The sequence below is a fragment of the Drosophila suzukii genome, chromosome 3, assembly GCF_043229965.1.
Source record: "Drosophila suzukii chromosome 3, CBGP_Dsuzu_IsoJpt1.0, whole genome shotgun sequence".
Classification (NCBI taxonomy): domain Eukaryota; kingdom Metazoa; phylum Arthropoda; class Insecta; order Diptera; family Drosophilidae; genus Drosophila; species Drosophila suzukii.
Genome location: NC_092082.1, coordinates 4549100 through 4567475, shown reverse-complemented (window position 1 = coordinate 4567475; position 18376 = coordinate 4549100). Strand labels below are relative to the sequence as shown.

At 39.8% G+C, this 18376-nt stretch overlaps 2 protein-coding genes across 2 annotated transcripts; one reads left to right on the top strand and one right to left on the bottom strand.

Annotated features, from left to right (window-relative positions):
• Positions 1 to 1378: 1378 nt before the first annotated feature.
• On the top strand, positions 1379 to 3725 carry croc (forkhead box protein crocodile). Its single transcript, XM_017078047.4, has one exon. It carries the CDS (start codon positions 1647 to 1649, stop codon positions 3192 to 3194), a length of 1548 nt encoding a protein of 515 aa, XP_016933536.2. The 5' UTR covers positions 1379 to 1646; the 3' UTR covers positions 3195 to 3725.
• Positions 3726 to 12141: 8416 nt separating this feature from the next.
• Positions 12142 to 12618, bottom strand: LOC108012299 (barrier-to-autointegration factor-like). The gene is made up of 2 exons (XM_017077600.3): positions 12493 to 12618; positions 12142 to 12428 (listed from the first exon to the last, which is right to left on the bottom strand). Exons 1-2 carry the CDS (start codon positions 12508 to 12510, stop codon positions 12165 to 12167), a joined length of 282 nt encoding a protein of 93 aa, XP_016933089.3. The 5' UTR covers positions 12511 to 12618; the 3' UTR covers positions 12142 to 12164.
• Between the last annotated feature and the right edge of the window lie 5758 nt (positions 12619 to 18376).

The window sequence follows — 18376 nt, the reverse complement described above, 5'->3', positions numbered from 1 at the left end:
AGCCCATCAAATGTTTGGGAAAGAGGTGTGAATGAGTATCAAGTCAATAAGCAGGAGCTGTGTTTTTATTGATCAAAAATGCAAATTAAATATTTTGATTAAACTTATGCAATCACTTAAAAGATATCACATGCATCTATAAATACATTTACAAAATTAATTCGATCGCAGAAAGTAAAATACAATTTCAAGATATAAAATAATAATATGAACCCTCTTAATATTCGCCTTAAAAAATTTTTTCACAGTTTACTGAACCAGCTAAATTCAAGAGAAACAACATAATAAAATATTAAAGAGTATGTATAAATTTTTATAATTGTAAGTCATATTCAATTCTTCAAAGTTTTTTAAGCCCTCCAAAAAAAAATCCTAACCCAAAAAAAATTAAAAGTAAATGTATTTTTATAAGTAAATTTAATTTATTTGAAACAAAAAAAAAAGATTTTTATTATCTAGTAATTTCTAAGATCTGTAGAAGGTATGCCAATTGACAGCGTCCTAAGATTTAAATAAATTCTAAAAATTAATTTAAAGAGCAGTCTGTATAACTTCCTCTTTTCTTACCCCAAAAAAGGTTCCCCCTAATTTAAGCGCCCGAAGAAGGAACATTTTAAAATACTTAATGCCCGGTCCTTAATGAAAACAACCTTCAAACGTGGCCCTTAACTTGTGCGTCTTGGTCCAAAACCCATCAAACTGCAAATTAGCAGACAACTTTTTGGTCTCTGCCCCCCAGAAGCCGAACTTTAAGCTGAAATCGAAAAAACTTTGCCCACTAATTTATGCGAAAGTCGTCGGGGGGAGTTAAGTGGGCTGTTGGGGGGTTGACGGCCCTGTTTTTACCACCCCACCACCACCACCACCCACTTGTTCGGTTGGCTTTCCCAGGTGTCTCATCTATGTGTTGCTCACTCTCTCTAACTTCTATGGTGTCCTGTGTTGAGTGAGGGAGACAGGACGAGAGAGAGGCCTAGGCAGTATTTTAAGCATTAGTTTGAACAACAAAAACAAGGGGTTGGAAAAGGGAGGGGGGGGGGGGGGGGTGGGTTCTTGAAAGGACACACACCGCAGAGCTGACTAACTATTTTCCCCTGAGAAAAAACCATGAATGGCGTCCGCTCTCTCTCTCTCGCTCTCTCTCTATCGCTACCTCACAGATACTTTTCGAGTATCTGTATCTGTATTCACTTACTGACTGCAGAGTGGCAGCCATCGTTGGTTGGCTACAGATACACCCAAGCGGATACAATGTGCGGACACACACAGATACTTGCCGCCGCTCGCATTCAGATACTTTTCTGCCGACGCAAACGCTTCTGCTCGATGCGAGCTGTGTGTTATTTCAGTTACACAGATTCAGTATCAGACGTGTTACTATACCGAACGGTTCTGTTCTGTTCTGCGCTCGCTCTGCGCTCCCATTTCCCCTATTAACCAGATATATATCTATATATATATCTCAATATACATCCGTACTTATGTGCCCGACTTGTTTAAGCAAATATTATCGCTAGAAATAATAAGAAGCAGCAAGTGGTGAAGTGATTGCAAACGAGAAAAAAAAAGAAATAGAATAAAAGAAAAAATAACGTAAGGCGGCAGTGGAAAGTTGAGTATCCGCCGGATTCGGAATCGGAACCGCCATGCACACGTTATTCAGCGACCAGAACTCCTTTACGCGGCACTATGCCCAGACCGCCGCCGGTTACGGATCGGCATCGGCGGTGGCGGCGGCCAGTAGCGCCTCGGCGGCAGCGGCGGCCCATTACGCATACGACCAGTACTCCCGCTATCCGTACTCGGCCAGTGCCTATGGCCTGGGTGCCCCGCATCAGAACAAGGAGATCGTGAAGCCCCCGTACTCCTACATAGCCCTCATAGCCATGGCCATCCAGAATGCGGCCGACAAGAAGGTGACCCTGAATGGGATCTATCAGTATATCATGGAGAGGTTTCCCTACTATCGGGACAACAAGCAGGGCTGGCAGAACTCCATCCGCCACAATCTCAGCCTCAATGAGTGCTTTGTAAAGGTGGCCCGGGATGACAAGAAGCCGGGAAAGGGCTCGTACTGGACCTTGGATCCCGATTCCTACAACATGTTCGACAATGGCTCCTTTTTGCGGAGGCGACGTCGCTTCAAGAAGAAGGATGTGATGCGGGAGAAGGAGGAGGCCATCAAGCGGCAGGCCATGATGAACGAGAAGCTGGCCGAGATGAAGCCACTGAAGCTGATGACCAACGGCATTCTGGAGGCCAAGCACATGGCCGCCCATGCGGCCCACTTCAAGAAGGAGCCACTGATGGATCTGGGCTGTCTGAGCGGCAAGGATGTGTCCCATGCCGCCATGCTGAACTCCTGCCACGACAGCCTGGCCCAGATGAACCATTTGGCCGGCGGTGGGGTGGAGCATCCCGGCTTCACCGTGGACTCGCTGATGAATGTGTACAACCCGCGGATTCATCACAGCGCCTATCCGTACCATCTGAACGAGGACAATCTGGCCTCGGTGGCCAGCAGTCAGATGCACCATGTCCACCATGCGGCGGCGGCCCATCATGCCCAGCAATTGCAGCGCCATGTGGCGCATGTGGCCCATCCCCTGACCCCCGGCGGCCAGGGGGCTGGGATTCAGTCCTCGGGTCATTCGCCCACCACGATCTCAACGCCCCATGGACCTGCGCACGGGGGTTGGTACACCCCGGAAACACCGCCATCGGAACCCATTCCCCACAATGGTCAGCAGGGAACACCCACCCATCCGGGCAATAATAATAACAACAACAGCAGCAGCGTACTCAATCACAATGGAGTGGGAAATGGAGGAGGAGCAGGAGGTGGAGGAGGAGGAGGTGGCGGCGGCGGCGGAGGATCCTCCAGTCTCCTCACCAGCAGTCCCACTTCGGCCCTGGGTTTCCGCGACATGATCTTCGAGCAGAATCAATCCTGCCAACTGGACACGGGCAGTCCCACCGGCAGCCTCCAGTCCGCCAGTCCACCTGCCTCCGCATCCGTTGCAGCGGCTTCGGCGGCAGCGGCGGCGGCGGTGATCAGTAGCCACCATCATCATCATCACCATCATGCCGCACTCAGCGGGAACCTGGGCCAGCTGGGGCAGCTGGGCAACCTGAGCCACTACCGGCCACATGTGGGTCACTACCAGGAGTACGGCATCAAGTACGGGGTCTAAAAACGTCGGATTCCGATCCCCACACACACAGCTGGGCTCTCTTGTATATTCCTGTAAATATACCATATATATACCCAAGAACGAGCCACAGCTCTAGGATCCTGTTAGATCCAGATTCTTGTATCTCAGATCTTATATTGTTTTCCATCTTGTTTTTGATTGTACTGTATACTGTATACGAAAAATGGGGGGTTCTAGTTGTTAAGCAACCGCATTATTGTATTAACTGTAATTTGTAACTGTAGCCCGTAATTGTTATCAAGTTTAGGCTTAGTCCCAATTGTCTGCTATGCAATTTGTGATGAGATGAGGTTTTGCTACACACACACATTATAAACTTAACTTAGCGCATTTTGTCAATAACTAAAACTACCGCATCGGATCTATCGCCTAGTACTGTAGCCTAGCCCACGTAAGCAATAATAAATTATACAACTAAATCGTAGCTATAATATAATTATCAAAACTAGCGTACAACCAATATGAGCCGAACAAAAAAGTGTATTGAAAATATGTTAAAATATCTCAACAAATCGTGTGTTTTATTTTCTATGCACCTCTGAGGCTTTTTACGATTTTGCGAAACGGAATGGGAATGGCCATTCCATCTGGTCATTGGGCGCTGGCAAAACAGACTTTTTACCCCGAAACTGGATAGCACACACGCAGAATTCCTAGATAAATAATTATTCAAGCCGTGTCCGTTTCGAGGTCTGAATGGGTGAGTCAACTGGCTAATGGGCATTGGAAGATGGCTTTCTCGGTAGTCGTATCATAAATGATATCACATATGATATGATATGCAGTCGATCAGGTGGCTGCGATTCTGGTGGATTTGGAAGTGGAGTTGAGAGTATCCGAGTGATGGATCCCTTTCGAAATTTCATGAAAAGTAATTATGCATTTGATCCACATATACCTAAAATTTCTTCGAACACTTACATTTTCAGAAACTTGATTATTTATTTATTGTTTTTAACCATGAAGAAGAACAAAATTTAGTTTTCAAAGTCTATTTAGATAATCTAGAAGGCAAATCTCCTTTGAAAATTCTAGTTACCTTGAAGACCTTTAAGATATCTAATTTCAGAAGTATTTTGTAATATTTAGCTCTTTTATTTTCCCAAAAAATAATTAATTTTAACTTCCCAAAGTTAAAATAAAAATTCTTGAAAATCAACGGGGGATTTTATAAAATTCATAATTATACCATACTTATTTTTACACCATCCACACACTCAAAAAATTATTCATCCTGAATTAAAAAATCTATAAATTATAAATTTTACTTCGAATTTCTTAAGTTCAGGCTGATTATATGCATAAACATGACCTAAAGACACGATTATCTACTAACTTCTTATAGTTCTCACACAAAAATTCATATATATTCACCAAAAGAATATTTTCTTGTTTGTTTCTTTCTTTAAATGGCATTTATGAAAGAAAATGTTAGCTTTCACTAAAGCTGCCGTCGAACAATTGCCAATAAATTACAAATCTTTAGTTAAGCAAACTGTGGCCACAGTTTTTCCTTACGCCTGCTCCTAATTGCCAAACAATTGAAGCAAATTGGTAGAAAGTAAAACACCAACCTGCGCAACATTAACGATGAGTGCGAAAAAAAGAAGTATTTTTAGCTTATTAGCCAAAAAACCAGTTACCCAACCAGAGATCAATTGATCGAAAATGGCGCGAAGATCGATAGATGGAGCGCCACTGATTGATGGCCAAAACGCTGCTGATTTGGGCAATGGCTTATGATCATAACGATGATGATGATGGGAAGCTTGTCATGGTCTCGTCTTGAGTTTCAGTTTTTAATAAAGGTTGTACGACGCCATTGTCACTTGAGTAAGCTCCGCTTGGCGCCACCGCGGCATTGAGATCGCACTCGGGGAAGCATTTCGTAGCCCTCGATTTGTGGACTAAACTCCGCTCAGGTGTTTCGCAGCTTGACCCATGGATCCATGGGCGGCGGGGATGGGGGTCCTCAGCTGATGTTTTCAATGGCGGACACGGCTTGAAAGCCAGTCAATTGCTATGGCTTTGTGGCCGTAGTCACAACAAAGAAATACCTGGCTGGGTGGCATGTGAATGGCGCTCAAGTGCCAGCCAAAAGTGTGCCAAAGACTGTAGGCCTGAAAGTGAGCTTCAAAAGAGGTCTACACTGAGCAGCAGATATAGGTAGGTTTTCAAGATATTTAATTTTAAAAATTTGAAAGTGGTCTACACTGTGCTGCAGGTGCTAATTAATTTCTACAATTCTTAATCAATGTTTCTAAAGAAAGTATTATTTTAATGACAATTAATACTTACACACGTTTTTGAATTGTTTAATGATTTTTCACTCTCTTTGATATTTCCCTTTGATAGGAATAGTTAATCACCAAACTGTAACCAATATCAATAAAGATCATATAAAACAAGATCATAAATCATAAGATAATATTACCATTATTATTTTATTATTAATAACCTTTTTTATCTTTATTGAAAAATGAGAATCTGAACTTTTAATGTCTATCAGTTAAGTTTAGATTAGAAATGGTAGAGTTGAGTAAATTTAAGGACCCGTACTTAAGATTCAAATCAGTTGAATTGCGATTATAAGCGATTGATATTAATATTAGCTTTGTATTTTGTAGTCTCCCGAATCTAAATATTTGGCTGGCCAGTGTCCGAAGCGAGTTTGCTATGCAAATTCAGCAGTTTAAGCACCAAAAATTCTCGGCTGCCTGGTTGACAACGAAAATGCGAAGCCATCCGGACTCCATTCGGTGTCAAAAGCAACAAAATTAAATGCGAAAACAACAAGAGTGGTCGGGAAGCGATAGAGGTTATGGCGAGATGGGATATGTGTTTGCTTGGAGTGCAGTACGGACGTCGCTGATTGCGCGGGTGGTCCAGAATTTACAAACCCGAATCCGGGAATCCTCTGTTTCACAGGCGGAGGACAAGAAAAACAAATGCGATGGCGACAAAATGTTGCACTGTTTGCTTAGCGATAAGGACGCGCCCACACATAGGGAAACTCGCAGGACAACAATGCCAAATGTCCAATAATCACAGCGGGTGATAGTGAGGGGGTTACGGGTTTGGGTTTTGGGTTAGGGAGGTGGACGTATGTGTGTACGTACCGCTCACAAATATTGACAGCTGTCTCTGTGGCTCATCGCGCAACCAGCCCGATTTACATAAATATTATTGCAAGCCTAATTAAATGCAAGTATTAGCCGGGCCAGCTGCCAAATGTGTTGTGCACAAGGATTTTGGTATCTAACGGATACATTGTATCTATTCTATGACTATGACTTAGCCCCCGGGAGATCCTTTGTAATTAACGCTGCTTATTTTTCGCGCTTTTCCCTGCACCCCAAACCCAAGCCCCAAAAACGTCATCCTACCCCCTTGATATTTATTTACCTGGCCAGTTGTGTTGATGACCTGTTATCATTGCCCCCTTATAACAATAAATTCAGCGGTCGGCGCTCAACAGCGGTGACAACAACACGCTTTTTCGACTACGATGATGATGATGATGTTGTTGTTCTTGCACGGTTTGCCGTTGTTTTGGCAGCTGTCGTTGCAATTAACCAGGCCATAATAGACAATGGCTCTAAAGTAAATTCATATCGCTGGTTTAATAACCACACTCACTTGCAGCCAGGTCGGCGGGATGACATTTGTAATTGGGTGTGGGAAAAAATTCTCACAAATTAATGAACACAAATTGGTTCGTTTTTACAACGCTGAAAATGCTGAAATCACAATGGGAAAAATATGACAAGAATAAATTAAACTTAAAGGAGAGAAATGGTAAATAAAATAAAGAGACAATTAGAAATTTTAAAAAAGTGGAAAGATTATTTGAATGATGTAAAAAAATATAAATATATAATAATTTCTAAAAATTTCTTTCCAAAAATATACAAACTTCTTATTCATATAAAAACTCCATTTAAAAAAAGCCCAAGAATAGTTCCAAAAACTTTATATCTTAATGATTTCGGAGAAATCGGACTTCAAATTTCACGATCAAATTCAGATTGATTGTTTGCTCTCCGCCGAATCAATTGAACTTTGTTTTGTAGGCTCTCCTTTTACTCCACGGACCCATAGAGTAAACTTCCGCTTCCCTTTTCAGCCCTTTGGCTCTATAAAGGCCATAAAGCCATAGCCGGGTTTTATGTCTGCTAATACACAATAACAACGACAAAAGCAACAATAAAGGCAACTGCATTTTTATGGCATTAAACAAACTTTGAGAGCGTATGTTTTCGAACACTTTTGAAGTTTTATTGAGTTATAAATACGCAGAAATGACTTTGGAGTTGGCCAACGTCGGCCTAAGGCAGCAATTTTCAAATTAAATTTATGATCGATTTATGCAAAAACGAGAAGCCCAAAACAAAAATCGCGAAAATCAGCGCCAGGCGTCGACATTTGAGTAAATTATCCATCTAGGGAAAAGTGGGAAAATCGAAGGGGGAAAATGGTTGGCGAGGAGTGCAGAATTTATTGGCAGTCTAGGTTGCTCCACGTTTTCCTAGGGAAAACTTTGATTGACTGTTGGGCCCGAAACGCTTTGATCTGCGATCTCTGAAGGGTGGATCGATGGATCAGTCATGCTGCCGGGAGACGCCAGGAAAAAGCCGCTCAATGAGCCATTAAATGGGATCCAAGAAATGGGACTCATAATTTGGGATCATATCTGATTATATTTATTTTATTTTTAATTACCAATTACTAATAAATAATATAGTTTCATAATAAACCCATTTAAAAACTTGTTATATCATGATTGAATGCAAAAGACATTTGCGCAAATATGAAGACCAATAACGAATTAATTTTCCTTCGTATTTTCACTAGCAAATACATAAATAGAAATAAGGTTAATTGCATTCTTAGAAATGCTCTGTTATTTTCGCACTAAAATTGTCTGGAATCGACCATAAAAAGGCTGAGCAGGCAGCACTGATCCTTCCCCCTTTTTTGAATAAAGTCATCGCCTGGCTGAGTTGACTATCTATGCTGATGCTTGGTTTATTTGGCTTATCAGGCTTTTTTGGCTTTGATGTCACTTGGGGTACATCATCGTCATCATTCGGATTCATATTCAGATCGATCGATGCGGCTGTGAGCGATGTTTATGCGTCAGCCGGGCTTTGAATGTTCCTTGTTTTTTGGGCCATTTGATGCTGCCGCCGAAGTTGCCAACCAGTTGACGCGACATAAGAAAACAAATAAAATGGTAAATAACGAGAATTGCGATTAGTTTATTAGACCCCCTTTCCACCGATTTTTTGCGCACATTCAGCACTATCAAAGTGCCCGGGGCCGACATCGTCTTAGGCCGAAAGTCAAATAATCAAATTTAGCCTGAAATCCGCATCACGCGTCCCAGCCAGAAATACTAAAATCCATTGTTTATTTTCTAATTTCGTTGGCGTGTAAATCACGGAAACGACTTCTTCCCAACAACTCCTCGTTGGCTTGGCATTCCTTTGGGAAAATCAGAAAAATATAACACCCACCCCTCATTAACCGATTCGATCTGCTGCCTAGCCAGACATTTTGTCGACAATTTCCAGGGAAGTGGCCATAAATCAATTGCAAAAGCTTTCCAATGGTTTTTTTTTTTTTCAGGAATTTCGTGTAATTATGCCGAGTGAAAACATTAAGGGGAAAATGGGCTGTAAGTGATTGCAATGAGGTTATATAATTGGGCTGGGGCATATTTTATTCCGGCCTGTGTATGTCTATTGACTACTTTCCATGAATCGAATCATTCACACCCACGCCCTTCTCCTTCTCCAAATCCATGAATGAACAGAGACCATTCAACGAATTCGATCGTGGGGTTGTGTTTTCCAATTTCGAAACCCAAAACCCCCCGTCCCAAACAGACACACGTTAAACAATCGGACTGCAAGAGGTGTATTGTTTAAACAATTAACAATAACATAAATGCATGCATAATTACCGCCCGATATCGTGTGTAATTTCAAGAGCTTTCGACGGAAGCCCGCTCCACACGACAGCCGCCAGAGCGTCGTCACAAAACCCCATCGATTTATGGTCTACAGTCAGTGCTGATCAGGTTGAAAAATAAAAAAAATATTTAAAATGAACAAACATTCACATATGTATTAGCAAATAAATTCTTACATTTTTATAAAACCTTCAAAAATATTTATTTTGATGAAGAATCAGCAAATGCTCATTAATCTTATTATTATCATTATTTTGTAAATCAAATATACAAATATTATACAGTGTTTTGTAATACAAAATCAACTCATTTTTAAAATTGAATTAAAAAAATAAAAAAATATAACAACAAATCTTAAAAAGGTCTGTACCATCATTATGAAATACCAAAGATCCATTTTCGCATAAATGTATTGATAAATTTTTGTAATAAATGCGTACAAAATCAATACAGTTTTCCTAATATTTATAAGTAATAGAAAATTATGATATAAACTTGTACGGTAAAGTATTTTTGGCCTCCAAAATTGTTCAAGAAATCAGATGGGCTGGCACCACTGATCTGCATAAAATTATAATAATGCAATGGCTTTAAAATTGGGCAACAGGTGTACTTGGAACGGAATAGGGAGGAAGGTGGTCCACTTGACCAGCTGAAAAGCTTAATGAGTCGATCTCAAGTGGACCTCGAACATTGTCAAAGGGTCTCCAGGGAAAGGACCCAACCGGGGTGATATCATCGCACTTTCCTCTGGCGCCAAGGTGTTTATGGTCGCCAGCGAGCTAAACAAACCGCAGCGACTGAAATTAAAGGGAAGAGGAGGAGTGGGTGGATTCCACTGGAGTGGAGGAGTGCAGGAGTGGAGTGGAGGAGTTGCCGAGGAGGCGAGTTCATTGCGCCACGGGCGCACTGCAGATTTATCGCCCACGGAGGTGGTAAATGCGCCGAACAACGGAGATCGTGGGCTATAAAACAGACACCCGAACTGGACTGCCTAGCGCCAGCTCGTGCTGCGACTGCAGCCGGCTCCGGGTCCATTCCGGGCCACATCTAATCCGTAATCCCTCACACATGGCAGGCCCTGACTGCAGCAGAAATCTCCCTCCTCTAGAAGCGAGGGCGTGGCAGCCCGGTACTGACCAAATAACTTCGCCCACAACCAGCTGGTGGTAGCGTTCGAGAAAAACCACAATACGATCTATTCGATATTGCCTCTGAAACAAATAACACTTTCGTAAAACGGATATAATGAGTATAAATGGGGTTTGTAAGATATTTTTCGAATTTTCATAGTTATATCATTTTACATTACCTTAAAAAAGAAAATCTCATAAGTTCCTATTTCTCCTCATTGTATCTTTAAGCATTTTCTTGCAATGTAGTGAAAGATAATATATAATTTTAAATAGCTTGAGTATATAAGAAAAATGTACAACAACTATACAAATACCTTGTTTGTAATGTGTTGTGTTTATAATAAATATTTTTAGCATATATATTACATTACACTTCTTAAATATATACCTAAATAATTGCAAATCTATGTAATGAAAAATTCTTTTTCAAAGACCTTAAAAATGTGATAAACGAAAGTCTGGAATCGCTAATAACACCAGCACATTGTAATACTCCGATTCCGATTCCCAATCGATCATCGTCAAGGGCATGATTCGGGACTCTTGTTTACGGAAGCCCCAGCCCAATCCATTGTAAATATATCGTAATAATAATCGCAAGTGGGAGAGAGCCGGCGATAAACTTGGGCAAAGCAACTCATTTAGAAATGGATTGGCAGATAAATCTTTCGGGCGCAGAATGCAGTTTACATGGAAACCATATGGTGGAGTCCCAAGGAGGTGCTAATTTATGGTTACGACAGCTTTTTGGCGTTCCAATGTCTGACCAGGCCGATGCAATGGTAAACAAATTGGGATGGGATTGGTATTAGGAGTGGGAGTGGGGCTGGAATGGATGGAGAGGCCCTCGCAAAAATGCCAAAACCACCTACAGATCGGTAAAATATTAGCCACTCATGGCCAATTCTGCATCACTCATTCGGCATATATATTTATTGGCCTGTTTGTGTAACCCAGATTATAAAAACAGAAGCCTAATCGTTCATCATTTGGCTGGGCGATCTGGCAACTTGGGCAGTTTCAGATCGATTGTTATTAATTTGTTTGCAAACATATTTCATGCGCTTTGCCCAATTTCATTCAGCGGGGTCTCTGCCCCCCGAATCCCACAGATACGCCACATCCAGCAGATGTATCTCTATCTGAGTTTTCTGTTGCACTCATGCTGCGCGTCGAAAAGTCTACGATTTCCGTTCCTCGTATAAATCAACTGGGTGGGGTGAAAAAAAAATCGAAACTCAGAAAAACGCCAGAGCAACAACGAATTTTTCTTCATTTTTATCTATTTGGGGAAAATTGTGGCTGCCCCCTAGAATTTATTTGTGCATAATAAGATTTTTTAATGCCGCCAGAGGAGGTGCAAACATGTGCCAAAAAGGGCTTGGTATCGAAAACATTAATGTTGGACCTGTAATATTATAGGTCAGCTTTTCTATGATTACTACGATTAAGGTGGGGGTCTAAAGATGACCCCCTTTAACCACGCCTCTGCTTGCTAAGGGTTTGGTATTGTTGCTGTCTGTAGATATCAAAATACCATACAAATCGTCAGCTCGTCATTTTTCAGACAGTTTTCTCTTCGATTTATTATTGTGCTTGCGTGTGTTTGAGGAAGTAAAAGTCAAACAGTGATTGAAGATAGCATGCAGACAATATTGAACAGAAAAAATATATGTTTTCATTTTTTTTAATAAATAAAAGGTTTTTAAAATATTTGGTTTAATACCAGTGGCGCAATATTATAACCCTATATGTTTGGTTTATGTTTGGACTGAATCTATACAATGTTTTTAATTTTTGGCACTGGTTTATTAACAAAAAATAAGGAACAATGCCTTACAGAAAAGTGTTACACCATTTACGCAGACACTCCCAGCAGTCTTCGCATTGTTTGCGATTCGCCTCACAGGTTATAAACATCCATTCGCAGAACAAATCCTTGTCCATCTTTAAGAGGAGGAACTGACCCAGAACGGTGCTAGCCTTTTCAAATCCTGCCTTGGCCAGTTTGTAGCCCACTGTTTCGCCGATTCCTGGCAGCTCGGTCGCAGACTTATCGCGAATCGGCTCGCGGATAAAGATCTTATGTTTCATGTGTTTCTGGAAATTCAACAATATGTGGTATAGAATTTTCGATTCTTTTTGTATTAAAAATGCTTCTTACTTCGTAAAAACGTGGCATGTTATTTTTTAGAAAATATATTCCTTGCAGTTTTATTACCAAGTGATGTTTAGACAAGGTAACTTGAATGACATTAGACTATCAAACTATCGATACACTCTTAGGGCTTTCACCTCTCCCGAGAAAGCGATTAAAGGTTAATCAACACTTAGGTACTATTATTTACCTAACCTCGATTTATTAATAACTTAAGCAAATGAGAACCAATATTAAATATTATAATATTATAGAAACCATTTAACTTGTTTCTTAAAATCACAACATATATTCCTTTTTCTAGCTTATTATTATTATAGACCACTTTATTTTTAAACTTTACCTCGATTTAGCTACATAATTTTTTAACTACATTTTTAAGCTACACCTTATCTGTGGAACCGACTTCTGGCAGGCACTGTGCCGTCTTGGCCAACCTGCTCCCCCGATCCCATATTTTCAGAGACTTGGGGGCGCGCATGTGGGGATTGCTTATTTATGTACATAGTTCTTGGGTGCGTGGTGTACGTGTGTTTGAGAAGCAATTCATTAATGAATTTTAAAATGTTGCTAATCGATCGTTTGCGCTACAATTAATGTCAGCCGGTGGCAATTGGGATGTGTTATGTGAGATTCCAGCCGCTGCGACTTGATTCATTCGACCGGGGAAATAAAATAGAAGAGTGGACCGCATCTCGGGTCTTTTTCTTTTCTCTCCTTTTGACCTTTTGACGGCTCACTTGAATGTCGGATAAAAAATTGGGATAAGCCCGGAAGGACAGGGATGAAGATGAAGTTCTCAACATTTTGACCACAATGCAAATTGGGCTAAAGTAGAGCATCCCAGAAAATCTATTTTCTTTGTTCCATATTTGATTCTATTCTTTTCGCTTGGGGTTCGTATTTTTCCATTTTTTTTTTGCTTTTGGGATGTGAAACACTTGGTGCCGCGCTGTCTGCACAAGCGGTTCTGGCCATTATAACAACAAAATTACAACCACAATGGGCAACGGGCACAATAATTGTAGCAACAACAAACACGGACAACCAGTGCATATTTGTGCATAGAAAAGAACGATCCGCCAGATGCAAAATTGGATATAACTCACAAAAAAAGAAATCAAAAATCAATCCACTTAGGAAAATTTTACCTTAAAACACCTTAAATAATGATTTGGTCGTTACATGAAAAACTATATGAAATATAAAATATATATTATATTTATAAACAACATATTATAAAATTCTCAAAAAAACAAAAATTGAAAAAATCTTAAAATTATTATTTTAAATCTAATACATTTATCTTAAAAGATGTTAGTCCATTTTATTTATAAGAAGTTCTTATAAATATTTAAAAATGTTCCATTGTCTTAGTTAATATGCAATTAAAATATATTTTATTTTTTAAGTGCATGCAGATTTTGTTCTGAGCTTGTGGCCTGTTTGCTGTTTTTCTACGCCTAGCGGGAAAAGTGTTGAGAAAATTAATAAAACAAATGCCAAAGTCAGCGGCAGACAGAACGACGGCGAAGGGGAATTGTTGTAATTTTTAACCAGTTTGCTGAGCAAATATTTTATCAACATATTTTCAGAGACAACACGCAAATGTTTGTCTTGAAAATATTTAAATATTTACATTGGGAAAACAACTGCAGCGAGGCGAGCGAGGAGAATGAGTCTACCACGACGAAGACGTTGACAAATATGTAAAGACACTGGTCTCCGGGGCTTCTGGGTGGTGCAAGGGGGTGGTTTCCTCCAAGGACTGGGAATCCCCCAGCATGGGCGTGGCTTTATCAGGATTTTAAAAGCACTAAGTTTTGAGGTATTTAATTTATTTAAGGTACTTCTACTTCTGTCGTAACTAAGTGTAAAATAAAGTGAGCCTTATTTAAAAGTTTATTGACATATCTCCCTAACGATTTATTTTCTTATGTGCTTATTTATTTATTAAATTGGTCTCATAATTCTTCTTCTTAAAATTTAAAGAAACTATATTTTAGTAATCTAAAATAATTTAAAAAATTCTTTAAAACATATATATATATATATATATATCTTTGCCCGTAAATCCATCAATACACATGTTTTCCACATAGTCATTTATTCTATCATTCATCAAATTATGTAGGTACTTATGAAATTATAATTTCAGCATTAATTGACAAGTATCCGACAAATGGCAGCCACTCGAGCGCGATACTTATCTGCATCCAAAAGTAGCCATCAGCGAGATTATTAAAAACGTATCTGACAGATACTTGCGATCCCATTGGCAGCACGGCCATTAATTATGCAGCTGATAAGCAATGAAAACACATTCGAAAATCAACAAGAGTGGATGTATCTGTATCCGTGGCTGAATTTGAATTTGTATCTGTAAATGTATCTGCAACCGCAGATTAACGAAATTAGTTGAGCGATGCACGGGCAGCTGGGAAGCTGGGAAGTTGAATGGGAAAACGTGTCGTCAATGGCGCGCGGCTAAGCAAACAAGGCCCAAAAAAGAAGCAGTTGGTAAAAAAGCCGAGCGGAAAGATGCAGTCAAGGTTGATTTTCGGGGGAGTGGGGATCCCGAGATGGAGGGTACTCCCCCCCAAGGCAAGCACATGTCAACAATTCGGAAGATTTCGCAGTCAATTTGACGAGTAACGCCCATGAAAGTGATTATACTCTGTTCTCCAACCGAGGCATATTAATTGGTAAGCCATTTTGAGGCTGGGCTAGGGTTTTAACAAGGTACGCAGACGTATAACCCTCGACCGCCCTGCAATGAGCAATTTCCTGCTGCCTACACTCACCGCCGAGCCAAGACAATTTGTCCTAAATAAACATTTCATCTCTCTTGAACAGCCACAGCACCGCAGCAACCACAGCACGGCAGCAACATCGCAGCGACAGCAGCAACATTTTATGAAAGTGGCGGCCAACGAGGCGGCTGCACTGGGAGAAATTACCTAGAATTTCAGTCAATTATTGCCCCTTTCTCATGTTGCTTTTTAGATACAATAAGCAATCTTATTTAAAAGCTTTTGAATCTTAAAATGTAGTCATTGAATGTCGTAGAAATACTTTAAAGATGGAACTTTGTATACTTTAAACTCGCCTTATCACAAAAAATAAGTATGAACTAAGTTCAAAAATTATTATTTAGAAGGTTTTTGAAAATCTTTCGAAGGCTCAAAAAAAAGTATTATATTAAAATTATTTAGAATATTATTGTTTGAAAAACATTATCTTTCTAGTTTGGTTTACAAAAGAAATCTATTCTGTTCTATTGTATTCTTAGCTTTATAATTTCATTGTTATATGGATTTTGGTAAGATGAAATGATTTTTTTTCCTCTTCCCCTTTATAGATAGATAGGATAGATTTACGAGTTTAATAACATTTTTTGTAATATTTTCCCAGCGTGTATCGCTGCTGATGGCAATGGTGATGGGTCGAGTAAATTGTCTGCCTGAAATATACCACCGTTTAAAGGCAGACGCGGAGCACTCTCCCTGCAGCGCAGACCGAGTCCCTTCGCGCACTTCCGCAGCAGCTATATAGCTATATCTCTTCCCCTATATAACCATACCCATACCCATTCCTATAGCTATAGCCACTTCCCTTGCAAGTCCCCCTGCTGCCGAGCGTCGCTCATTCGCCCGTCGCTATATGCTAAATAAACATTTGGGCACGTCATGGCTTATTGAATTGTCACTTATGCCCGAATTCGAAATTCGAGTTTCAGTTTTTGTTGCCATTGCCACAGCCACAGGATTCCCCCTCAACCATCCATTCTTGGCTGCGTTTTGTCGCCTTTTCAATTGGCATTCGTAATGGCGACTATCTGCCTCGTTTATGTCCATCCCATTCCATCTTCCTGCGACTCCTTCGGCGGCTGTGGCCACTAAAGTGCTTCCATTTAATTAGTTTTACTCCCTGGAAATTCAATTTCAGCTGAATGCCGCTTTAAATGCATTCGGAAAGAGCGGATAGCCGCTTCAAAAAATCAATAATCGATTTATGGTGTTTACTCTTCGGCAGAGCCAATGGGAACTGTAATAAAAGATGATATAGGGGCTTTTGATATACGCGAATAAGGAATGTCTTAAATTCCTACATGATAGACCATAAAATGAACCCTTAAATCCTTTAAAAATAAAAAAAGTAAAAATATTTTAGATACAAATTCTGGTTTAATATTGTAAGTTAACTGTCTAATTAGACAGTATAGGTTAAAAATAATATTATTTCATATAAATTTAGTCTTTAAAATACCTAGAGATTTTAAAAAAATTTTATTTTGAATAAATTTGATCTTTAAAATTTCAACATATTTTTGTGTCACCTGAAAATATTGTCAAATGGATTTAAAATGTCCATAAAACAGTTCCATCGTATAATTAAAGGCCGTCTCAAGTACTTGCTAACTTAACCAATTAAACTAGTCGCACAAGTTGGCAAGACAACTGCATCTTAGCTCTAAGTCCATATTTTCGTATCAAATTAGCAGCCAAACAAAGCCACTAAAAAAGTTAAATCCATCTATCCAAACATTTTCATTTCATAAAAGTTAATTAACCTGAGAGCAGCAACACAACTCACACACTCAAATTTCCAGCGCACATATTTATCCAAATGATTCCATTGACTATTTAATTGAAATATTACACAAATCTATGCATCATAAAATTTTAGAACAAATCATTCAATAACAAACAAAAGTTGGCAATCAGAGCCATTTCGGAATGGAAATGGAAATTGAAATGTTTCAGGCTTCATTAAAAAATATGCCAGTGCATGTGCGCGTTGTGTGCACAATTTATCCGCCGGATACATTTCAAATAAATAACAACAATAGACGCACAGACGGACGGTGCGAAAACAATAATACAAAATTGGTAAATTACAATCGAAATTACAATTTCCAATTTCATTTTCATGACTTCCGTTTAATAACAAATAAATCGCATAATCCCTGGCATAATATTTTCACAATTAAAATTTCAAATAAATTTTTAGCCAAAGCAGACAAAAATCAAAGCAATTACAAAACTCGCCCGCACACACACACATTTGCACAATGCAATAAAATAAATTAGCACAATCGTTGTAAAAAAAATAAATAGAAAAAGGCGAGGGAAAAACGATTATTGACACAAACACAAAGCCAATAAATGCGGGGCTAAAATCCAGAGAGAGAAGGCAAATCGAATGCGAAAATAAACAATGAAAATTAGCAAAATTATGCAAAATAGATAAATGCGAAGAAGACAACCTGACCAGGTTGTGGTGGCTTGTAAAAAATCAGAAATCGCTAACCAAATAAATAGAAGGCGGGATTCAGTTGGAGAAATTTCCACGTTTCGGCCATTTTAGATATATGTACCTACGTTCTTTTTTTCTGCTCTTTGGCTTCCGTCGTTTAGCAAAACTTTTTCATAATCGGTGTATTTTTTTTGTTGGTCGGAGGTACCTCTCTTTCTCTGAAACCTGAGTTCACACCTTGGCAGAAAACCCTAGCGAAAAGTATCTAAAGTTTATAAATATTTATGTATCTAACTGGGGCGTGCCGTACGCAGCAGCAGGGGCAAAAATTCAAATTGAGCGACGAGACACACAAAAAGTATTTTGGCAAAATGTTGTACTGGCCAGGCCACGCCCACAGCGTTGACTGCGCAGCACAGATACAAAAGTATCTCACAGATGCAAAAGTATCTCACAGATGCAAAAGTATCTCACAAACACATTCGCAGCACGGCTGCGGCAGAGAGCACAAGCGTCGACGTCTCTGCCACCAACGAGGGGGGTGGACTGTCAAGGGAGGAGGTACCAGAGGCTCGGGGGTGAAAGGGGGCTTGGGAAACTACAACAATTGGCAATTGAACAGTACAACTCG

What these genes read in the sequence shown, in the direction of transcription:
- croc (XM_017078047.4), top strand. Translation starts at nt 1,647, where the DNA reads ATGCACACGTTATTCAGCGACCAGAACTCCTTTACGCGGCACTATGCC.